This window comes from Heteronotia binoei, chromosome 4, assembly GCF_032191835.1.
Source record: "Heteronotia binoei isolate CCM8104 ecotype False Entrance Well chromosome 4, APGP_CSIRO_Hbin_v1, whole genome shotgun sequence".
NCBI classification, from domain to species: domain Eukaryota; kingdom Metazoa; phylum Chordata; class Lepidosauria; order Squamata; family Gekkonidae; genus Heteronotia; species Heteronotia binoei.
In genome coordinates this window covers 141,522,522-141,548,084 of record NC_083226.1, presented here as the reverse complement: position 1 = coordinate 141,548,084, position 25,563 = coordinate 141,522,522, and the positions used below count along the sequence as shown (strand labels likewise).

The following is a 25,563-nucleotide window of genomic DNA, read 5'->3' as shown; positions in this document are numbered from 1 at the left end:
ACCAGTGATTGGGGGTTGGATTCTATCTGGTGAAAAGAAAAACAATTTTTTGCGAATTTCTCCCAGCCAGCTGCAAATCATATTCACCAGACTATTCAGGCACACCTGCCCCGCTAAAGTAGCATTTCAAGGCACATGGTTGTTTGGCTGTAGTGTAGGGTCAGGATAACAGAAGGTCCAATAGCAGAAGAACTTGCCAGCAGAAAGTGCCTAAACATGGGGAGAAATCTTTAGAGATTGCATTTTGCTGAAGAATAAAGAGTAGTGGGGTTCTTTACTGAATGAAAAAGTGACACCAACAATCTTTTGGTTAAATAATTTTTATTAAGTCCAAGGTCATTCTGAAACTGCACCAGTACAATCATGAAAAGCAGTTCCTATTTAGCTGTTTTGTTACATGATATAGTTGTTATTGTTTGGACATGGTGCAAAAAAATCTTCTTTTATGTCTGATCATTCCAAATTCATTAGAAAGTTAATTGTTACGTACAGCTAAAAGCTGGAATATATCAAGAGATTAAAGCTTTATATATTACATTACTTTCAAAGCAGGAAGTTTAGCATTGTTACATTTTAGTTCCAGTTAAAAATTTAACTATGATCCAATGGTTTTTAGGAATATGTCTTTTAGTCCAAGAATTTGCTTCTGAAGCAACCTATCCTAGCTTTTTTTTTTAAAAAAAAAATTACTGGAGTTGAAAACACTTTAAAACTGGCACACATCAGTACACCAAACAAAATTAGAACTCAACAAAATATTAAACAAGTTTTAAATTTATAATTAGCTATATACAATACAAACAAGCTCCTAAGTGTTTCTGGGTAATACTTAAATTCTGACAGTTGTAACACTTATTTTCACAGTCACTTCAATTGATTTCAATTATATAATACTTTTATGCAAGCGCACTACCTTTTGTAGCAGAACTTGACATGTTGGGAATAAAGAACAACTAAGCTTTCCAAACAAGTATTTTCTCCACAGTACCCTACATCAACATTTTGAGTGTTTTACAATAAGCAGAGTGCCAAAAACAGCAAAGCTACAGCAATTAAAACCACTTTCAAGCTGACAATTCACATTTAGCCTTCCCAACTGCTGCATATCAAGTGATATCATGCATTTTAATAGTGTTCTAAATATAGAAGTGAAAGTCTGGTCTTTTTAATTTAAAGGAAACCTCCACCCAAATTATTTCAAACTCAACAGTGTCTTCTACCCAAAAAACCATATAACCTTGCAGTACATTTTGAGTGGGATATTAGTTGAGGCAGAAAAGTGTTTGGAGTAAACAAGCTCTAATTCTGTTTTGGACAGCAAACCACTCATTGTAACTAAACAGAATTCAGCTACTAGTGAGACTGGTACATAATGCAGAATCATATGTTCCACTTAAAACAAAACCCAGTAAGAAAAGTTTGTAGCAGAATGTGATAGTATAATAATTACATGTTGTTATAAGCCTTATTCACTGCATAAAAATATGCCAGAAGTCGCTCCAGGACATTACTGTTCTACACTGAATGTGTTGTGCATTCAGAAGACATTTATCAAAGTTCTTTCAGTCACGAAAATAAAACTAAACCTTTCTACATCAGCCTACACAGAACAGTTCCATCAGCCAAAACAGAAAAGTACCTAAATCACAGTAAGTTATGCTGGTTACAAAAGCAAGCTGATTTCATCCACTTCAAACACTTGTAATGTTGCTGCTGAGGAGCCCATGTCTTACAAATTACTGGAAAGCTGCTGGTGACATGCTCTGTGTATGCTTATATGCTGTCACACCAAAGATACACATAATTGCTTCTTTTTCATACATTCCCCAGAACCCATGTGGGGGGTTGAGAATTTATTCAGCGCTTTTGAGGGCGATAGTATAGAGCAAAGAAATTAGAATGTAGCTTCAAGCAGCCAAGCAACTATTACTGAGACAACTCTTAGCTCTACCTCAGTAGAGCTCTATCCACAGCAGCTCCCGTGAGACCTTCAATGTGGAATTACAAGAGACTCTTGACTATCCTGAATATCACAATTATTTAAGACATAAAATATGGAGAGCCAAATAAACGCTTCTACAAAATCCCTACAAAAGCAGGTTTGCTAGGAAATTAATGTGTATGATGCAGAACACCCTTACTATGGTCAAAGTAGCAAGTCCTTCCTCAAACCACCACATACAAATCAAAACAGGCTGAATCAAAAGTACTAGCAGGATCTCTGTTGCCTTGACTGGCAAAATATAAAAAGACAAACGCCTGATCATACTGAACAGTTAAGCTAAATGAGTATCATTTCTTACAGCTTATCTGACAACAGTAAAATGTGACAAAACAAATAGAACCACACCCACACAGAACTTGGGAATGCTCACTACAAACTTAAGGACAGAAGTAAAGTCGCTGTGACCGGGAAATATGGTGCATTTCTTATATTGAGATGTTCATAGAACGTACAACATAATGTCTTAAGATTCTGATTTTCTTGCCAAGATGCACTGAAGATATCATGCCTGCTCTTAAGGAAAAGAGGATATGCATCAGATCACATCAGAAAATTGACAGCAAGGAATAAATTCAAAGAATTCAAATCCCAACAAGATCATAGGATTGGGAGGCAGGAAAAAGAATGAAGGGTGTTAGAAACTACAACAAATTCTAAAGGGAAAAAACCTACACATTTAGGGTAATGTCCTTTTGCAGACTCACAAGAAATACAAGTGTCATAGATGGGCAACTCTGAGTATGTCTGGTGACCCCTAACAAGCTTAGGCAGCTGGAATCTAGGCTCTTTATCTGTCACCTACACAGTTACATTAGTGGGAGCACACAGGAAGAATTTCAGCATGTCAGTTCTGCAAGACAGTGCTTTTTGTTCCAAGAACCTCCAAAATGGGAGATGAAGGAGTTTAGCAGCAGGGAATCAGAAGCAGCTTTGCTTGAAGAGGCTTATATGAAGGAAGGAATATTTAGGGAAACAGAGAAGGGAATCTATAGAAAAAGTAATAGACAACCCTCTGGAGCTGAGGAGATAATCCAGTCCTCACAAAAATATTTGGGAAGAATGGGTGAAGAAACCAATAGAATAGGCCTGGGGTTCCCCAATATCTTTAGAGAAGAATATGAAGCTTTGCAGGGCAGTTTGATGTAGGCCTCAAGGTCCCACAGGTTCAGGAATCATCTTTACTATGTGTATCTTGCTTAACAAAGCACTTAGCCACTTCTACCATTTTAATTACAAAATTATACCAGCTTCCTCTAATAATACAGGTGTGTTTTTAATATATAAATACTTATTTCATTTACCTGCTGTCACATTTATAACTGCTAATCTTTTGAAGGTTGCAATCTGAGTTACTTCTTTTTCATCTCTATCACAACTACAGAGTTTCATCCCCTGCCTGCCAAGTCTTCTCAGGATCTATTCATGGCGCCAAAAGCAATATTCCTTTAGCAAAGAAACCGACAATTTTAAGGGCTGCTGAATGTGAATTCATGCAACTTTTTATGAACAGACAGCATGCAGGGTGGGGGGAAGTTGGTAAGAAATTCAACTGACTTTTAAAATCATGCTAATGAATGTTCACCTAAGGTGGTGACTGCAACTAACTTTTCTGCTGATGAAAAAAGTGAGGAAGGATTTCCTCTGAGCTCCCAAATAGATTTTGTTACAGGTTATGTGAACTACACGGATAAAAGCCATGTGAGACAGGGCTGTAGTAAGAAGGAAAGATGGGCAAGATTGAATGGAAGAGCTGGTTGGGTCTACCCCATTATTTGTGCAGAAAGTAACCGACCATGCCCCACAGACCTTCAGAAAAAAATGTGTCAAAACCAAGATTCAGCATCACTTTATCAATCATTTAGGTATAGCAGCTGTTCCTGAATGAGTTTCATTAAATACTATATAGGAAATATTTTGCTGTCAACTGCTGAAGAAGTAGAAGAACATTTCAGAATTATGAAACATTTCATTGGTATGAGAATCTGTCCCGGAAGTTCTACAGCACTGAATGTGAAAGTTCTTTTGTTCCTATTTCATTGCCAATGCTTTCAGATAAGTATTTACAGATATTCTATAATTCCTATGCTGCAAAAGAAGAGTATAAATGGAATAGTTTTTCCAAAACATAACAGGAAGCACAGAGTGGTAAAAAGTGTTTAGTGTCAGCTGCCCATAGATGTCTTTATAGTACTAAGGAAGGGAAGGGGTACATATATACATAAGTAGTTAGCACAAATACAGAGAATTAATCACAAAGAAGCAACAGAAATTACAATCCAGAACCAGGAGCCACAGCATGATCTGAAAGATGAGTATTGAGTTTGGTTTTCTTCTTTTATGCATTGGAAATTTCCTATCTTTTAACACTGCAAGTTTTTAATAGAGACAATGCCAAGAAGCACTTGTACACTTCTCTGCATATTTTCAGATTTAGGAAACAAAACTGATTTCAGTGAGGCTGTCCATGAAAGCAAACATGTCAAATGCCAAATCCTGAAAGTAACTGTGTGATAAGAGTTTGGAGGGAGGCGAAAAGAAATTTCTTTAAAAATCAAGGCACCTTTCCTGCAAATCTGTCAAGCCCACTGTATCCATTTACTATAATTTCAAACATAAAGGAACTGTGCAATCACTGTACTACACAAATAAAGCATTCCAGCAGAACTGCTAGTTGTTTTCTTTAGGAAACACAGTTTTAGATGCAAAGTTCATGTTTAACCATCTCAAGTCACACAAATAAGTTAACCAAAGTTCAAGCATCATGGTTCGACAGGTACTTAAGCCACATCCAGTACACCTGCAGCCACCAGGTGTCTTGACAGCCAGTCCAGTCCTTCATAGAGTCCCATGCCACTTCGAGCATCACAACCTTGAATGTACCAGTTTCGGCCACAGCAGAGTTTGTGAAGACTCAGCAATTCTGTGATTTCTTCCACTGAAAGTGCCCCAGCCACATCCTGTAAAGAACACCCAGACACTCATTAAATTCACAATCTGCGGTTTTTCAGTCAAGTCTTCTTATTTAAAAATGCAACATGTTAAGAACAACTTCACAAATATTCTGCAGCCAAACTGATCTGTCCAAAGGATGCAAGGGCCTATCTTTAACAAAAAGCAATGGATTTCATTACAGTTCTCTAAATGCAGATTGTGTTCTTAGGACAGCTTTTAAATTTTGTTTCACAGCCCTACAAATTTATTGCCAAGTAGAACAGCAGCATGGCAGGAGAGAAAGGAATCACAGTACCTGCTTATTGGCAAAGATCAGTAGCAAAGCATCTCGCAACTCCTTCTCTGTCAACAGCTTCGCAAGTTCACTGTGTGCCTCATTGACCCTGTCTCGGTGGCTGCTATCAATAACGAACACCACCGCTACAGGGAAAAAAACAGTAGTACCTGGTTATGCTCTTGCATGTGTATATTTTTTCATTCCATTTCCAGATTATTGTGTGCACAAGTATGCTAACAGGTGTGTGAAGGGAGATCAGATGTTAGTCCTATAAATTACATTTTAACTAGATTTTGGAAAACATCTTTCAGAACATGTTTATTACTAATAATGAAGCAGTTAATGTAACTTTATAAACTGGCATGAGACAGATGCAGTCTAACTGAATCCTGAAAGTTAAAAAATGCATCCGATTGCTTGAGAAAGTTAACCCTCTGAAGTTTCAAATCCCATTTAAACTGGTTATACAGCTAATCTATGATAGCGCAACATACAATCATACAAATCAATCTTCACAGACACCATGATCTATCAGATGAAATATTTGGCAACTAAATCATATACATGTCTATTTTAAAATAATACACACATGGGAGGCCAATGAAACCTACGTTCTAGTAGATAAATTCATGACTACAGACTTAGAAAGAAGCTTAGCAATTTTCCACTATCTTATCCTATATTTATTTCATACTTTAATTACACAAAATATGTGCTCACTCTTACCTTGTGTGTTGAGGTAATAATGTTTCCATAAAGGTCTCAGCTTGTGTTTACCTCCTACATCCCAAATAGTGAACTTCAGATTCTTATATTCTACAGTCTCAACATTAAAACCTAGGAGGAAACCCAACACTTTTAAGTCATATTTCTAACAGACTGTTTCTACATAAAATATTATTCTCAATATACTGTTACTTGCCTATTGTTGGAATAGGTTGCATGAACTCATCTTGCTTTAATTTAAATAAAATAGTTGTTTTGCCAGCTCCATCTAGTCCCAGAGTTACAACCCGAATCTCCATTTTTGGCCCAATGTGTACCCTGTTGTCCTGAAAGCAAGAGGAATAAAGAGAGTGCCTTGAAGAAGCATCATCAAAACTGAGCCCATAAAGCAAAGCAACTTCCAAACACCAAGTGATCTTCCAGAGTAGCCTTCAATACAGTCAAATAAGAAACAGAAATAAGACGACATTGGATTTATATTCCGCCCTCCACTCTCAATCTCAGTCTCAGAGTGGCCCACAATCTCCTTTATGTTTCAGCCCCACAACAAACACTGTGTGAGGTAGGTGGGGCTGAGAGGACTCTCGCAGCAGTTGCCCTTTCAAGGACAAGCTCTGTAAGAGCTATGGCTGACCCAAGGCCATTCCAGCAGCTGTAAGCGGAGGAGCAGGGAATCAAACCTGGTTCTCTCAGATATGAGTCCACGCATTTAACCACTACACCAAACTGGGGGAAAGATGGGCATTTCAAGGTCTGTGAATGGATATGGGCAGGCACATCGTGCTCTTTGGATCTCAGCAGTGGTATCTTATCCAGGATACATAGATCCAGGTGGGCAGCTGTGTTGGTCTGAAGCAACAGAACAAAGTTGGAGTCCAGTAGCACCTTTAAGACCAAGCAATTTTTATTAAGCATATAAGCTTTCATGTGCATGCACACTTCATCAGACAACCAGTGCTACATATAGCTGGTGGGCAGTAGTTAAATATGCAAAATAGTACAAAGTTAGAATCCAATGGCAAAATAGTAAAATTAACAAATTGAAAGAATACCAAGTTTGGTCAGGATAGTATCAGTTGTGTGGGAAGAAGGCAATAAACATGTCAGCACTGGAGAATGATGGAGAGAGTCCACCATCACAAGGCAATACATGGACTCCAACTTTGTTCCAGGATATAGATATTTCATGTTCACGAATGCAGCTTACATTCATGAGTTAAGTGTGAGAGAAGAGTTGGATTTATTCCCTGCCCTTCACTCGGAGTCACAGAGCGGTTTTCAATCTCTTCCCCTTCCTCTCCCCACAACAGACACCCTCCTGTAAGGTAGGTGGAGCTGAGAGAGCTCTGAGAGAACTGCTCGAGAGAACAGTTCTGTGAGAACCATGACTGATCCAAGGTCACCCAGCAACTGCATGTGGAAGAGAGTTGAATCAAACCCAGATTAGAGTCTACCACTGTTAACTACTACACCAAACTGTTCTACACTTAAGCTGTTCTGAACCACTACACCAAACTGGCAAACCCAGTATGAATCAACTGATACTTAAGGAGTGTAGGAAAGTGAAAAACAAGGTTGTCAGCTCTGGGTTGGGAAAAAGCTGGAGAACGGGGTGGGTGGTGGGTGGGGTTTGATTAGGTGAGGGACTTCAGCAAGGTATAATGCCATACAGTCCACCTTCCAAAGTGGCCATTTTCTCCAAATGAACTCATCTCTGTAGCCTAGAGAGCAGTTGTAATCCCAGGAGATCTCCAGCTACCACCTGGAGGTTGGTAACCCCAGTGAAGAATCATACGAAATCCTGGATGTTTTTTGATTGCTAGGAAGAGATAAGCAGCAGTAGCCAGATTTTTGAAGAGCTACTAACAAGTGGAAAATTTAGTATAAACATTAAGTACTAAGTTCCGAAGTGACTAATTTTCCCCACTGATCCAAATGGAAAGTTTCTTGTTCAGTACTACAAGAGTCAATATCAGAATGGTTGCTATTTTAGCCTTTTGAGAGTAAACAACTACATTTTCCTAAACTGACAATTATACAAACTCTCATGGCTATGCAACTCAGAAGCAGCAGTCTTTCACCAGCTCAATGTAAATTAATGGAGACTGATAGCTACTGTGCTTTGAAGTGTCCATGGACATGTCAGAAATAGGGAATAGCAGGAGACTCTTTCACCCAGATACACCAGATTACCTATTACTTTAAAATGTATATGACTGAGAAAGGAAGAATGCTTAAAAGTCATATATGGGGATGATTTAATTCTGCTTTCAGCAGAATTAGGGGAGGGGGGGTGAAGCCTGAGGTGAGTGGGGTTTGAGGAGGGGAGGAATTTCAACCAGTTTGGTGTAATGGTTAAATGTGTGGACTCTTATCTGGGAGAACCGGGTTCAATTCCCCACTCCTCCACTTACAACTGCTGGAATGGCCTTGGATTAGCCATAACTATCACAGGAGTTGTTCTTGAAAGGGCAGCTGCTGTGAGAGCCCTCTCAGCCCCACCTACCTCACAGGGTGTCTGTTGTTAGGGGAGAAGATATAGGAGATTGTAAGCCGCTCTGAGTCTCTGATTCAGAGAGAAGGGCAGGGTATAAATCTGCAGTCGTCGTCTTCTTCGTCTCATTGGAACACAGCTGAGCGTTTCCCTTCACTGAACATTCCTTCCCTGAACTGTGTTTCAAATTACCTCTGATACACCACACCAGATGCAATGCAAAACGTGTTTGCTATTGGGGGGAGTGGGGAAGGAAAGGAAAAAGTACAAAAGTCACACTGATCCAGACTCATGGCCAGAAGTTTAAATAACCTAAAAATTAAGAGTTCTGTACCTTTGTGAAAGTGACTGGAATGCTAGCATCAAGCTGTATGTGGTCTGCAAGCTCTGTAAATTGCTGTTGCTGCTTCTGCAATGTTTCCAGAAGTCTTGTGATTTCTAGCTTAGCCAACACAACTCTGCAGTCATCCTAAAGTACAATACAAAGAAACTAGATTTAATGCAACAAAACCACATTGTTCCTGTGTTCTCCCTTTCAGATCCAACAAATAAAATTTATATTGATTAAACAATCCAATTTATGACTAAACAGTCAAAGAAATGTTAAACTCAAGCAGTATAAATATTTGGTTGTTTTTGAAGTTCACCTTATTCATACTTAAAAAGAGAGAATGCAAGACAGGAAGGTGAGAGAAAAGATTTTTTTGGGGGGGGGTCCACCTAAAATGGGAAATAAAACATTATTGTAAGACACCCTGAGTCATGAGAAAAGGTGGGACATTAATCATGATATTGCAGATGCTCCTGATGTAAATGGATATAATGTCACTGATGTTGACTGATGCAAGAAAAGGAACTGTTGTATCCAACTGATAGAACACAGGTCAATTTGTCCTTCAGTAAAATGGAATATGGATAGTTAGTTCTCAAAAGATTTAAAATTAGAAAAGGACAATCAAAGTAGTAACATTCTTTTAAATCCTATTTCATGGATTAATTGTGCTTTTTTTAAAAAAATGTTTCCTTTCATCTTGGACGTATAAAGTTGAAGAGCTCTGTTTTAATGTTCAAGTGCAGAAACAGTAAATGTCACAAAATATCACATATATTTTTCATCTCAAAGTCAGACCTATCTCTAACTAGTAGCCTTCTATAGAAATTTCATATGTACACAAAAATACTCAAAAGAAACTAACCACCCTAATATTGCCACCATTCATATATCCAACTAGGGATCTCAACCACATTATGGTGGCTCCCTTACCTGCTGCAATGTCTTTTCACAGTGAAGGCAAGCAGTTGAAACCTGTGACAACAAGATAGTCATGTCTTCTTGCTGCTGCCTGAGCCAAATCAATTTTTCTCGCACATGGGCATCAACCACACTGAGAGCCATTTCTTCTTGACGACAGAGAGTTTCATGAAGATCAGAAAAATAGGCTCGGACACACGAGCGGGCATTCTCTGCAGTGCCTGGAACCTGGGCAATCAGAGTTGTGAAATCAAGGAGACAGGGCACTGAGATACCAGTTATGATGAGAGCTTTATCTTCTACCTTGCATTAGCCCTGCTTCTGACTCTATATTGTATTTAGCTACTAAAGTCATTTGCTGTAAGCTTTGTCTAAAGAGGTATATATTTTTATTTCTTTAAATTGCTTCTAACTTGCATTTTTCTGGGGAAAGTTGAGAATACAATGCTGGTGGATTAGGAATACTCAAAACAAAGGACAAAATACTGTATGTGTTCAAATCTCATGGGGTTTTTTAAACACAGCTCATGTTTGGGAAGTGCTAACTCCAGAATCAGAACATTAGATATTAGCAGTATCATGGCTCCTCATCAACACAGCTGGTACATTCACACAAATTGCCTCTACTGGAAATAGCCTTAACAGTATGGGGTTTGCTGTGATATCTGGTCCTCTGATAAGGAGCTGAAAAATGCTGGCCCACCCTAGTTACTGTCAGTCTCAAATTACAAAATGCATAACAAAAAGAGATTTGTTTCCCCTTGAATAATTTAACCCTATTCAGTTCTTCTCCTGTCCTCTTCACAACAAAAGATTGCAGAATAAAGCTGTTAACAGATTTCTTTTAAAACAACAACAAAAAGAGTTTACACAAGGAAACCTAAGAGTAATGGACTGTTCTATACATTTGGAAAATGCATGCAGAACTCTATACTGCTCCAGTATTAGGGATCAGGCACAAACTGCTACACGAGTTGAAGTATAAGATGTCCCCCAGACAGGCATATTCTGATGTTTATGTTCATTTTTTTAAATGATCCTACTGCAAACAAGGAAAATATGCAAGTTGGCCATTTTGTTCACTAGAGAAGTTGCTGCCCCTGAATAAACACAAAGTGATATCAGCTAGATATACTGCAGCATAGAGAAAACTGAAAGCGATGCATTCCTAAGACTGAGTATTTAAATCTTTCATACGTAGGCTGTGATACAAAGATGCTCTATATAGCCAAAGGTTTGTATTTCTTGAACAGCTGCTCCCATGCTGTCTAGGCAGCCACTGAGGCAGCTGGCAACATGATTTTGGGGGGAGGGGGTCTGCTGTTCCAAGAAACATGATTAAAGTAGCTATGCCAGCCTTGACAAATTTTCTTTGACCTGAGGAGCCACACCCAAAATTCTGGAGCCAGACTTATGGAACAGCTTTCAGGCTTTTTTATTTCAATGATCACTTTTTACCAGTGATCAGTACCATGAAATCTAATCTTAGCTTCTTCAACATTTCTTGAGATTTTATTAAAGGTACTGTATTACGTAAATAAATATGGGAGTAACCCTTGTCATCTTTTCAACAAAAAGCTAACCTCTAACCTTAACCTAAACTCTCCCTCATTTCTCATAATTTCATTACTGTTTTTTAAAGCTCCATTTAACTGGTTAAAAATGAATTCATGCACCACCACTGAAGGATGTAAAGCTAACATACAAGAAGCAAATGAAGAAGCCTCATTACTTCTGAGAGTCACCATCATAAAATCATTGCTGAAAATACTAGGTGCCTCAATGAAATTCCAGGACACCATGACAACCAAGCACCTGGGATTTGTCAAGTCCTGGCTAACTAGATTCCAGCCATATTTTTCATCAACATTAATTTCAGTAAAATAAACTGGTCTGGTGTGTATGCAAAGGACACAGAGCTCCCTCTGCTTCTCACCATCCCCACAGCTCTTTCCGCTCCTGGAAAGACATGGTTGTATGGATTCCGGGACTGGAGTAAGATGAGATAAGGACATGAAATCATTCCTCTTCTGCAAGCACATCTTCTTTGAGGGAAGGGGTGAGTTTCTCCCCTTGTCCTCCCTCATTTTTGACCCATGTGGCTAATACTCTGCATAGATCCTGCAACCCCAGGAATGGCTTTCTGGGTGTTGTAAGGAGTTGTAGGAAAGGAGATGAATGCAGGAAAACTTCATGTGACTTCCATGAATGGATGGACAGGTGGATGGATGGACACAAGCAATTATATTTCCTTTTCCTGAATGCTCTTGTTTTCTTCCTTCCTCCATACAACAACGAGTTAACAAAGATGATCCTGGCCGTACTCCACGGCTTACCTAATGACTTCTGAAATAGCTTTTATGACTTGTTTCAATACCAAATGGCATAGACTACTACTATGAAAATATACAAGGGGAAAAATATTCCATTTACACAAAAAATTACACGCAAGAAAAGGACAAGATGCTTTACATGTTCTGTATGGGCCATCCCAACACCATCTTCAATTATCTGTTCTCCTCCTTCTATCTGTTGAACTATTCCAACTAGTTTCCGAGAATAATCTGAGATCTCCTCTGTGAAGGTCCTTATGCAATGTGCCATGTCTAAAATGGAAGCACGAATCTGGTTTGCTTCTGGTTCCAAAACACTGTGCTAAGAAGAAAGCATCAAAAGGAAGTGTGAATATTCTGTAACATTCTTCCCATCCATACTCTCCACCTAATCTCCCCTCTCATACACTATGGAAGGGGGAAATAGTAGAAGAACAAGCATCTAGAAAAAATTTATCCCTAAATGATGATGAATTATTAATTTTAACAGGTGACTGAAACAAACAATCACAGAAATATGGAAAGCATTATTGCCTCTCAAGTGTTTACAAAAATATCAGGAAAGGTGAAACATAAAAACTGGATGGTGCTGGATACCAAACGAAGCACACTCATAACCATGTCTTGGTCAACAGGCAGAGTGGCCTTCAAGGAACAGAAACTTCCCGTTTTCCCCTCCTGTCACAGGCCACTGGGCCCTTTGCAATTTTGTGCCTGTTGGTCAGTAGACCCTCAGGAACAGGATAGAGAGCAAAGAAGGGGCTGGCAGTGGGAGAGGGGCATCAATAAGAATCACTCCCTTATTTATTAATTTATCATTTAGAGGAATTTCACACCACTTCTCCAAGAAACCTGAAGCTTACAAAATAAAGCATAATAAAATCCTAAAACACTTTTTAAAAATTAATTAAAATCTAGCATGAAAAAGCCCCATCTCTGATTGCTGCCCACTGCACCTCTGACAGTGTGGGCACAGATAGCTGGGCCGTTTTCCTTTTGAAAATGTAAATAGCCCTCTTTCTTTCGAAGCAAGTGATATGTAACAAGCTCATGTAACCATAGGGCAAAGAAAGACAAGGGTCTGGTGGCTTTTTCATTATTAAAGCAAAGAAGAAAGAAAAGGAGAAGGGAGTGAACTGTTATTTGAAAATAACTTATAAATAAAATAATTAACACATACATTCCCCTTCTCAGACAGCCACATATTTTTTAGCACTACTGGGGGGGGGGGGGGAGGAAATGAAGAATACATACTTTGTGACCCTGATGCTTTCCATATTCTTTGCAGACGCAACACATAAGGGGGCTGGCTTGACAGCCTTCTTCCAAGCACACGAATTCAATGGCATGCACCTGGTGCTGAGAACACATTGTCTTCTCATGAGGTTTATCAGCAAGGGGCACACGTCTGTGTTTTGCTAGAGTCTTGGTAGAATGCGTAAGCTGCGAGCACTCTGCGCACAGGTGAGTTGCGCAGACAGTGCAGTATACCGACGCAAGGTGAGTCTCATCTTCATCACAGCGAATGATGCACTACAAAGAAGGCAGTGCACATTAACACCATCTTGCTATATAAAAGTAGAATACTGAGTTTGCTCAGGACCACAAGTTTTATAAAGATTAGTGTAACATATATGAACTAATCACAATCAGAACCCTAACCCAAACCTTGCCCAATGTAAACCACCCTGCTCCTAGACACGGAACCAAACTACAGAAATGTCGTGGTAGAGCACTTCCAAGACTGTTCAACTTCAGACTGCAGGCGGTAGATCTTCTATTTGAATATGTCAGCAGTTCACTGACAGTAGAAAGGTTAACATGCCTTTCCACTGCACATTATTTTCCTTTTTTACACAAGGAAGCATTCAGTCAAAACATTAACCCTTCTTGCAAATTGAAGTCACACAGCATGGGAAGATCTGTAACTTTGGCAGGATCCAACCAGATTTTCTTCTGTTGAAAACAAAAGCTGAGGCCCCAAAATCACCCAAAAAAGGCTAGGTTGGAAAGCATGGGGTTTGCATTTACAAAAGCCATGTGGGTTGGAACCTATGGAAAGGAGGAGAATTGGGTGAAACTGGGTAAAAAAATCCAACACTGTTTTTAAACGTACAATCTCCGACTGCAAGCATGATGTTCTTGATGCAGTAACAGGCATACCTTGCAGCCAACTATGACTGTGAAACACTGGGGGAAAATCCATCATTTATTCCAGATAACTGAAGACTGAAACAGAAACAGGAGGTGGTGGCGGATACAAGCATAGACAGCTTCAAGAAGGGATTGGATAAATATATGGAGCAGAGTCCCATCAATGGCTATTAGCCACAGCGTATTGTTGGAACTCTCTGTCTGGGGCAGTGATGCTCTGTATCCTTGGTGCTTGGGGAGGGGGGAAACAGTGGGAGGGCTTCTAATGTCCTAGCCCCACTGATGGACCTCTTGATGGCACCTGGGGCTTTTTTTTGCCACTGTTTGTCACAGAGTGTTGGACTGAATGGGCCATTATCTTATGTTCCTATGTAATTTTAACTCAACTTTGATTGGGACAATATGGGTGATTACAGACCTGAATTTTGGGCCGACAGACACCTCTGAAATCAACCCAGAAAATCCTTCCAAACAGCAACATCTGCCACCTGTCCAGATCCTGTACCCACCCTGTCCTCCAGCCTCCAGAGAGCAGCTCAAAAAGCTACCACTTTGGAGTTTTGGCCCTGCTGATGGACCTCCTGATGGCACCTGGGTTTTGGTCACTGTATGACACAGAGTATTGAACTGGATGGGCCACTAGTCTGATCCAACATAGCTTCTCTTATGTTCAACTCGTGGACACTAAATACAACATTTATGACAAAAACAAAGTTATTCATCACTACCTCCCCCGAGAGGCCAATAGCTTCTTCAGTTGCTCCACACTGGCCACCAAGTCCATTTTGGAGTCGCTCCAGGAGTTCCAGCAAAGCAAAATTCTTTTTCAACCCCCAGACACCAGAATCTCCTGTTTTTACATACATAAATAAAATTCATAAAGTAATGTAAGTGAAACAAAGGGCAATCCACACAAATAGTACAAATGAATTGGTTCTCTCACTACAGTGAACATTTAATCATACATCCTGATCCACTACTAAACATAGGCTGGAAATCTGGCAAGGTTTTTCAACGGCAATCCCCTTCTCCCCAAGATTTGCATGGCCAATTGCTTCTAAAACACAAAGGATTTTTTTAAAACACAGTCCATGCTATGGATGTTGTCTGCTGTCCTAAACATTTATAATCTCAATGGGCTTTCACAAGTCTTGAGTACACTAGAAACAGTTCTTGCCATTCTTATCAAGTAATTCAAGGTGCCTTCTAAACTAAGGCACAATCCCACCATTTCAACCTGGCTTCCTGCATAGGTTTGAAGCCAGCATCTCCTTGGCCACCATGATTTAAAAAAAACATGCCAGAAAGAGATATAGTAGTGCATCCCTGTCAGTTCTTCTGCATCTCAAGCAACCCTGGTTTAGGAAGATACATCTTGTGTTGTAAGAACATTCATTTTGATACCTTGGGAAATAAACAGGTCATGGAAAAGTTACATCTATGCCTCTCTATCCTTGAGAAATGGGACAACACCCTCCTGCATTCCTGGTCTACAGAAAGGTAGGAGAAGGTGGGTCTGATTGGTTGGTGTTCCTTCAGCAACAATCTGGATCCAGAGCCTCTGACTGGTAAGCATGAAAACTATTCCATATGAGGAGTAATTCTGGAAATTTAGCTTCAGTTAAAATGAGAATTGAGGTGTCTCAGGAGAGACAATCCTATGCTTTTGCTTATATTTTATTATTATGCTTCCAAATACTCTGCATGCAGTACACTGTTCATCTCTCTGCTAAACTCTTTGTCTTTTCTACTGAAGGTGAAAGCTTTAGTCAGCAAACTGTTGTACTCTCTTCATTTTTAATTTATCCCATATTACCCTTAGTCATATGTAAATCCCTTCCCTCTTGTATATTTTGGTAGGGTTTTGTTCCTTGTATGCAGACAACCCATTTAATTTATTGAAATTAACCTACTGAGTCTCTGAATCCCTATCTGGTTCTGCATGGCCCAATGGAGCAGAATAAGACCCATGTTAACATCTTCCCGGACCCACCCATGTGGGATAGGAATACCATGCTTCCATGCCTATCCAGAAACAGATCTTGAGCAGTTTTCATTCTGCCCAATGATAGCTGTGCTATAGGGTCCTTTCTGCAGAATTCTATGATGCCCCCTCCATACACATGCAGTTTGCAGGGGGAAGATGCCCAGTAACCCTGAAGTAAAGTGTCCTCACTGAAAGCCACTGATGCGACCTTTCAAATCTGATCATTTGTCTCTTAGTTGTTTTGAAAGGCACCTTTTTGAAAGCCTAAGCACAATGGGGATCCCTAAAACTGGTCTCAAAAGCACACTAGGTCTTCCATGACCAAGATAAATTCTATCACTAAGCAGAAGTATCCCTAGAATGCATAAAGCATTTACATTCCTCAAGCTCCAAGGTCTGCTAATACAATCATATCCCTAGCTCCAAGGGATACTTCATCATGGCAATATGAACCATTTCCAGCTATAGACAGCTGGGAATACCTTGAAGAAGAAGAAGAAGATATTGGATTTATATCCCGCCCTCCACTCCAAAGAGTCTCAGAGCGGTTCACAATCTCCTTTACCTTCCTCCCCCACAACAGACACCCTGTGAGGTAGGTGGGGCTGGAGAGGGCTCTCACAGCAGCTGCCCTTTCAAGGACAACCTCTGCCAGAGCTATGGCTGACCCAAGGCCATGCTAGCAGGTGCAAGTGGAGTAGTGGGGAATCAAACCCGGTTCTCCCAGATAAGAGTCCGCACGCTTAACCACTACACCAAACTGGCTCTACACTTAACCACTACACCAAACTGCTAATCCTACCCATCCATCAATAAAGACACTCTAACACCAATCCACCCAGGATGAGCCATCAAACCCATAGTTCGCACCCAGTCCTTTATCAATATACTAAAGCACCCAACAGTTGCCCCACCTTAGAATGTCAGGTATTTCTCTTCCAATCTTTCTGCCAGATTTTGACAGCAGTTACCTTAAAATGACCTTGTCAAATTCAAACGTCATACCTTGGACCAATCCTGACCCTGGGAAAAAGGGCTTGCATATCTAGCTCTGGGATTCTTCCCTCCAGAAAGACCATCTCAAGTCAATGGAAAGTATATCAGGTATTCCCAGTACCTGGATACCCCTGCAACTGCTTTGCAGATCTCTCTCCTCTCCTTGACACTCTGCTGCCTCGGATGTCTGCTGCATGGACTCCCCACAGTTCTCAAGTTCAGATCAGGTACTATAACCATTCAAATTTCCTCCCTTCCCTCCCTTGTCTCTTCTCTCATCTTTATCCTAGGCCAGGGGTGGGGGACAATGGCTCTCCAGATGTTTTTTGCCTACAACTCCCATCAGCCCCAGCCAGCATGGCCAATGGCTGGGGCTGATGGGAGTTGTAGGCAGAAAAACATCTGGAGAACCACTGTTCCCCACCCCTGTCCTAGGCTAAAAGTGTGTGTGTGTGCTGGGAAGGAGACAGTGGTTTATTTGTGGTCTTAAGAGTTTGCTATTTTGGTTTGCTAATGGTGTGTATCTGATTGGTAGTGAATAAATCTTTAATTGAATTGATTGGTCTCTGTCCTTTTTCCTTTGGGGGTATTACTCCAGAATAAATTCTCTGTATACACAGACAAAAGATCCTTGTTTATCCTTCTGGAGACCCTTTTAACTGTTAATTTCCTTTTAATCCTCCTCTCTGGATTCAATTGGGATAACAAAGCAACCCAACTATCTAGCCTTTTAATCTGGTTCAGGGGCAGAGATAGAAATGGTTGGTGAGACCAATAAAATAAAGATGCAAATGCTTTGGGGCTCCCTTTCCCGGAAATGGGCTTAGGGTGGATAACAACATAATAAAACAACAATTAAAACTTACAATTAAAATCAGAGCAATGTAAAGCAGTACAATAAAACTGTAAGCAAGTTATAGATGGTGGTCTCAGTTGGGCACATTCTATAGCATACTGATGGTCTAACATACTGTAATTAATGATAGTAAGATGGTATCGCAGCAAAGAAGGCCAGCCAATGGAATAGAACATTAGAGAGTTTTAGAGGAATCCTGCAGCATCACCCCAACACAATAATGTCACTTCAGTGTTTGCACCAGAAGTGAGGTGCCATCACTTGGCTGGCAACCCTAACAACTGTGATGTAGGACTGGGAAACCCTGCTTTGGGGAGTGCAGATCAGTTAAGCCAGGAGAGGAGAAACATTTAGCCTGCACTAAATGGGATGTTCCCCTAAAGGATCAAGTTTAAAGCTTAGGGTTGCTTTGAGATCCAGGTAATAAAATATGCCATGTTTTTCATCAGCAAGAATCAGTAACTGCATATAGTACAAGCTTTTATATTAGTTTGGCATAATCAAGCCAAGTTAAGTATTTTTAAGTAGCACTGATTTCAGTGAGAGAACATTATGAATTCAATGAAATAAGATTTCTGTACGTAAGTACAACTTTGTTGACATATACCCAGACAACACAATCACTGGGCCCAGCAACATTAACTATACCATCTCAGGCTCATTCACTTGTTCATCTTCCAACATTATATATGCCATTAAATGCCAACAATGCCCTTCAGTTCTCTACATAGGGCAAACAGGACAAACCCTACGCCAAAGGATAAATGGACACAAATCTGACATTAGGAATCACAGAACTGAGAAACCTGTGGGGGAACACTTTAACCTTCCAAAGCATTCAATGGGTGACCTCAAGGTAGTGTTTTACTGCAAAGGAACTTCAAGAACAGAATGGAGAGAGAAATTGCTGAATTACAAATTATTATGAACTTGGAACAAACACCTCCCCAGGACTGAACAGTAATATTGTTTTTTTATCTCATTACAGATAAACCCACTCTCAGTGAGTATAGCTATACATCCACAGTATTCCAATGTGTTTCTCTTTTAGAATTGTGTATCAGCATAATTATTTTTATTGACATACAGCCAATATCCCTATTTTGAGTACATCTTATTACATATGCTTTACCCATTTTCACTATATTTTATTGTATTCCTTTTTCCTGTGGCAAACTAGAATTATGTCTACATGTTAAAAAGTAAATTAGGTGGACAAGAACATCACTATCCAATATATTTCTCTTTTAACTGTATTGACACACTCAAACAGGGACTTTGGTTGCTTATTCCATTACATATATTGAACCCATCTCCCATTGTCATTGACAGACAGCCTCACATTTTGACATACTACTGTTTTGTTGCTTTCGCATGCTCATGCTACTCAGATCAAAGGTTTGCTCAATTTGCTAATTTTACTATTCTGTCATTGTACCATTTTACATTCTAAACCACTGCCTACCAGAATTTTACTTCACTGTCATTGGTTCTTAAATCTGTACCATGTTGCATTTTGGGCCACTGCCTACCAGCTATGTATGGCTCTGCTCAGCTATGTATGGCTTTGCTCACTGTGCTGGATTCCTCATCTGATGAAGTGTGCTTAAGAGCACACGGAAGCTTACGTTCTAAATAAAAATTGGTTGGTCTTAAAGGTGCAACTTGACTCCTGTTTTGTTCAACTGCTTCAAACCAACACAGCTGCCCGCTTGGATGGTTCTACTTTATTTGCAATAAATTAGTGCAAATAGCCAAAAAAAACCCTTCCATCTCTGTAGACTTTGAGTTCTTAACATACACAAATATATTATAAGCCAAAAGAAATACACCATGGGTCTTTTCGCATGGTGATGGATGGGTACCTCAGAAGAAATGTCAGCACTGACAGTCCCTATGAATTTATTACAACAAATGCATCAGCCATTCACATTGAGCTTTTCAAGTTCCTTTCACAAATATTTTTTCTTCCACAAGGAACTCAAATAGGATCTCACAGCTGCTTAACACATCAAACTAAATGAAAATTCTGAACTACAAACCCCACATGTAGTTTGGCAATCTCTCTGCAGAAATGGCATCAAGCTTGAACACTAAGGAATGTGCAGATCAGAAACAAGACAGCATTATGTGGGCAACAGCAGAGTGAATACTGAGCCCATTGATTACAGAATACAAGTCACTTATTGGACAAACATTCCTCTATGACTCATCAGTGACTGAGGACATCACAATCTTTACTTTCCCTAAGGAGAAAGGCACATCTCTGCAATGAAAAGGGTTTATACACTTACTTTTAAAAATGAATGATGGAAATTTAGAGAACTTGATAAACATATTCTTGTAACATTACTGTGGTATTCAATTACTGATTAAAAAACAAAAACCTTTCCTGGTGCGTGTGGGGGTAAGTTTGTGCATGTGTGGGGTGAAAATGGCTGCCTGAGGGGCCGGGGCAGGGGAAGTGGCTGTAATGTGGGTGGAACAGGGAAAATCCAAACCTGCCTGCTCACATGGCAGGCTTTGCTGCAATCTTTCCCAAAACTTCGTAGCAAAGCTTGGAGAAAAGCCATGGAAAAACTGGGTTTTGACCTCTCCTGAATTTCCAAGCAATAACAAAACAGGCAGATACCTGACTTCTCCCTTTAAACAAGTCAAACTGTTCTTTACACATCATTTAATAAGAACTTGCTGTAGCCACATTGTAGTATAAAGTCAAATCTATACTGCCAGTTCCATAACCATGTGAAATTAACTTCACAAATACAGAATGTGAAGAATTATTTTTAAGAGGCCAGTGGCCTGGCAGCAGCTTTTGACACAGCACCAGAACCTGCAGCATGTGGGAATTCACTATCACAAAGAAATTGTCAATATAACTATAATTTTACAATTGTAACCACAATTTCAGAAGGATATCCCAAGATACTTTTAGCCAATAAGCTATTTTCTTAAATATTTTCAAAAAAATTTAACTAAACTTCATATATATAAAACTGTAAGAACTGAAAAGATGCTAACTTCAGGGCAGGAAACCTAGCCAGTTACTTGATAGCATCCTGCTGGAAAGGTATTGTTCTGACCAAATTTCTCCCTGTACACAAACCAACTTATTTCTAAGACATCCCAAGACCTATTCTGAGCCAAAAATATAACATTCTATGCAACATATTTCCTTTCACTCGTAACAACTAACTTCATCTTAAAGATGTTCAGTTTGCATGTCTCAATATACAGATCATGACAGGAACAACTCAGTGTTGTAGCAATGCACAATCATCTTTATATAATGGTATGGGCCTTCATATACAAAATGTAACCTGAGAAGTTGTCTCTCAGTCCAAACCTGTTTGCAGTGAGTGCAGATTTAAGAGGAAAACTGAATAAATGAACTGACAGCAAGTTACCCAGATCAAAGACTGCAGAGCTTTGTTCTGGTATTACACTCAAAAGCTGCCTATATTCACATACTGGCAAGACCAATTTTTATTTTTATTTATAGTCCAACTTTCTTACAGGAACTCAGGTGGATTACACAAAGTCAGTACACTCAGCAAAACATGGCATTCCTTAACTAATGTGTTAAAAGATTAGAACTCTGAAATCACCAGAAAGAAACAGAAGCATAGCAGAAGTATAAACATGACACAATAATCACTACAAAATTTACATAATATGATCTTACTTACAATATGCTATATACAGCAGAATAGGCCACCAATCCGTCATTTATCCAAGAAAGCTTGTGAGCCATTTTGTTCTGTGCAGCCTTATTACATGGGTAGAAAAGCCCTCCTGACCTTTTGCATAGTTTGGCCATAATGAAGAAAGCACGTGTACCAGCAGTTCACATTATGTGCATGGTCAGCAGCAATACATGCTTCCATTTGTTGAAATGAGATTGACACCAATAAACTAAAGCATGCTTTAATTACTAGATGCAGGTAATAAAACCTTCATATCCTGCTTGTGAAGTTCCCAGGCAGCATCTGGCTAGGGGAGAAATAAGGCTATAACTGATGGTTCTTTGAACTGATCTAGCAAGGTACTTCTAGTACTCTCAACTTGTGGAAGCCCATCTCTGAAAAGGGAACCTTCTGAGCACTGTCAAGGTTTCCCTTCAATGTTTCCTTGCAATGGGGAGCTGGCCAAGTATATCTAAGCTGTCTAATATCACACCTACCAAGTGGACAGCTTCAACACACAATAAAGCTTCTGAACAATGAGGAAAACTTATTTAGTAGATGCACGTCTATAGACAGAATCTTTCCAACACTCTTGGTGACCTCCACTATTTCAATTTAAAACATGTTTACCCAGCTCAGTAACCTGCCGATCAAAGGGACAGCGAACTGCTCTGCCATGGAGAGGAAGTCGAGTGAGACAGTCATGACATACTGTATGGCCGCACAAAAGCAGTCGAGGAACTTTGTCGCCTTGTAATGAAAATACATCTTCACATACACCACATTCCAGAACCTATAATTTACAAAAAGAAAATGTTTATGTTTGAATGGTTTATTTCCTGCTTTTCCAAAGCAATCACAGCAACAAAAAAACCCCCACATAACTAAAAGAAACTGAAGAAACAAGGAATTTAAAAAATCCACAACTATGAAGCAAAAGATCAAAGCAATATCACCACAACACTTATAAGGATGTAAATTAAGAGATTAAAGCAGTGGCCTGAAATGAGCAATAATTGCATAATTGTCAGCGACTCATAATTGTCAGAGCTAACAACAACATAAACACAATCAAAAACAAAACAAACCAGATAAAGCCTTTCTCTGGCACCTTAAGACAAACAGCAAATACACAAGGTGAATTTCTTGGGAGAGAATGTTTTTAGAGACACATCATCCCCCCCAGTGAAAAGGCCTCATTTCTAATATTCACCTGCCTTCTGAACATCTTCATGGACAGGCAGGATTGTACAGGAGGTAGTTAAGAATATCTGTATCATATGTGGTCAACAGAGAAGTCATTAGAGAGGAGTGGGTAACTGGGCAGCCTCATCCATTCTTCTGTTCAAACCCCATACAATTAAGTTGCAGCTACCAAAGGGGTAGCCTTTAAAATTTTGACACAGATTGCTAGGAGTAGTCACAAAGTGGCTGCTGTACCTTACCTTCAGTGACACAATAAAGATACGTCTGCTGTGGTGGCAGCTGCTGCCAAAGCAACAGTTCTAAAAATCTGCAGTCAGTCAATAGTAGCCAATCAGAAGCCATGCAAGGCAAAAGCTCTGCCTCGCCCCCACCTTCCTTCTAAAACACTTTGTGGGACCCAGGAAAGGTGTTGCTGGGCACCATGGAATCTATGGGCTCCCTGGAACTACCATATCAATGAAGCTAAAAATGTTAAGTATTATTACTTCTACACAATGAGCATTTATTATACTAAAATGTATCCTGAGATATCTAGTTCACATCCTAAAGCACACTGGACAAAGCAAAATTAATTTGATGAAGGTTTTCTAAACTCACTGTCTCCTCTTCCAAGAGAGGAATGCCAGCTTACTACTTAGAAAAAGAATTCAAACTATTCCCCATAAATTTGAATCAACAATAACAATGTGCTAACTTGAGGTCTGTCACTAATATTTTTAGCACCACTATCTCCACTGTCTGCACCCACCGCCACTCAGTTTTGTGGAGGAATTCTTGCACCTTCAAAAGTTACATGACAGGCAGACCAGAACAGAGATAGAATGGGGTGGCGGAGGGGGCGTTTGTGGTTGTTCTTGTATTTTCATGCTCTCCGAAAAATCTCTACTTATCCATAGCTGTAAAAGCCAAAGATCCTGCTCGAGGAGGAGGCAGATTCCCCCTTAGGCTTCTGCAATACTCCAGCGACTTAACTTTGCGCGACTTAACCCTTTCAGCAGGTTTAACAAATAAATCCAGTGGGCAGCACGTGCCAAGTCATTCCCTTGCTATGCACAGCCAGCACCTAGCATGTGGGAGGGAAATTAGTACGAGCAACAAAAGGAGAGGGTGGGAGAAACGATTTATTCTGCAAGAGTCCAGTTATGCAAATAGAAATGTATTGTGGACTAGCGCTGCTGAAGGGAAATGAGAAGCGGGCCGGCCGGGAGGCTCTTTGTCTTGCACAGGGTATCCCTCCCTGGAGTTCATCACCTCTCACCTCCAAGGGCTGCGATGACACGGGGGTTCCGCCAGGCGGGAGACCCACCCAGGCCGCTCTTTGCTCACCTTGACGACAGGCCCGGCCGACCCGCGGCTCTGCCTGTTGCCAGCTTCCATCCCAGCGCCGGCCCCGACCTTGTTTACACTGAAGGCCGCCATCTTCACCAGAATAAAGACAGCGGAGGAGCCGCCTCCAGCAGCCCAGGTCCCCCTGGAGACGGGGAAAGGCGGGGCCGCGCGCCAACGTCACTGAAGTGAGCCCTAGGTAGGGATACCGGGTCACGTCAAGAAGGTCGGTTTTTAGTAGGGCAGCTGCTTTCTACCTACTGCGCATGTCTATTGTAAGGAGCATCCCTGTTCAAGGGGACCAAGAAAACTACCAATCCCATCATGCACCACGTCGAAAGTTTCGCGGCGTCCGAAATGGGAAGTTAAATCCCACACTGGAATCCATTCCGGAGAGTATACGGAAGCCGACAGGGGAACGTTTTGGGGAGGACGGCTGGTGCTCGTAGTTTATGAAGCGATGACGGGACTGCGTTGAACTGCGAGAACCCCAACTGGCGTATGATAGCGGAAAGAAGCCAGAGCGAGTTCCCTTGTTGACATACTTCTGCTCGCCCCTGGCGGAGGTTTGCCTTCGGTTGACGCCATAAAGAAGAAACGAAACGGGGAGCGGCTGAGGCAATGGATGGTACTCAACCGAAGCAGGAGCATCTCTTGGCCCTCAAAGGTACTTGATTTCCCGACACCTGCTGCTTTCCCCGCTCTCTCAGATCTCATCTCCTGGGCGGCGCCTCTTGGGGCGCTCTGAGGCGAGGCCTGTCAGAGCCTAAAAGGTCTCCAGAGTAGGCCAGGTGAGGAAGCTGCGAGGCGAAGCTGGGTTCTGGATCCCAGTTCTTTAGTCGACAAAATATGCATCAGCAACCTGAACAAAGCCACGGTTTTGTGCGCCTGTGCTTTCCAAAATAAGTTCCAGTCGTTCTAAATCAAACATTTCCATGATCTAAAGGTTTCATTTGAGAGGCTTCACCGTTATCTCCCACTAAACGCTTGACTATAACCTAGCATACTTGCCAAAATATATATGCAACCAGGGGTTCTGCAATATGAGGATGCAAAATCCCTGATCCTTTGTCAAATGAGTTGGGCTAAAACAAAGCTATGGGGCAGATATGAAAGTAGTCAGTCACCTGGTGACAGGAGTAGATGGTTTTGTATGATGTCTTTAGTGGAGCAGAGGTGTGCAAACCTTTTCAGGCCGTTTATGCACCTATGTGACAGATAAGGAAATAAGTCTTAAGAGACAAAATGACTACTTGAAATGGGTCACCTGGCTTGCAAGTATGTTTCGCCCAGCTTGCAAGTTTTTTGTATTT

At 40.5% G+C, this 25,563-nt stretch overlaps 2 protein-coding genes across 5 annotated transcripts in view; one reads left to right on the top strand and one right to left on the bottom strand.

Moving 5' to 3' along the window:
- Window positions 1–304: 304 nt before the first annotated feature.
- On the bottom strand, window positions 305–24,399 carry TRIM23 (tripartite motif containing 23). Its single transcript, XM_060235903.1, has 11 exons — window positions 24,251–24,399; window positions 22,349–22,511; window positions 14,922–15,043; window positions 13,294–13,572; window positions 12,179–12,361; window positions 9,719–9,934; window positions 8,789–8,923; window positions 6,157–6,286; window positions 5,961–6,071; window positions 5,253–5,377; window positions 305–4,962 (listed from the first exon to the last, which is right to left on the bottom strand). The coding sequence occupies exons 1-11, from the start codon at window positions 24,341–24,343 to the stop codon at window positions 4,783–4,785; spliced, it is 1,737 nt and encodes a 578-aa protein (XP_060091886.1). The 5' UTR covers window positions 24,344–24,399; the 3' UTR covers window positions 305–4,782.
- The window catches only part of TRAPPC13 (trafficking protein particle complex subunit 13), a 31,777-nt gene continuing 30,601 nt past the window's right edge, over window positions 24,388–25,563 (top strand). For 2 of the 4 annotated variants that reach the window (XM_060235908.1, XM_060235906.1), the window contains exon 1: window positions 24,642–24,917. In XM_060235908.1, coding sequence (XP_060091891.1) covers window positions 24,872–24,917 — 46 coding nt within the window. In that variant the 5' untranslated portion in view covers window positions 24,642–24,871. Of the gene's footprint in view, window positions 24,918–25,563 lie in introns of all 4 variants that reach the window. The other 2 variants (XM_060235907.1, XM_060235905.1) reach the window with 2 other exon arrangements.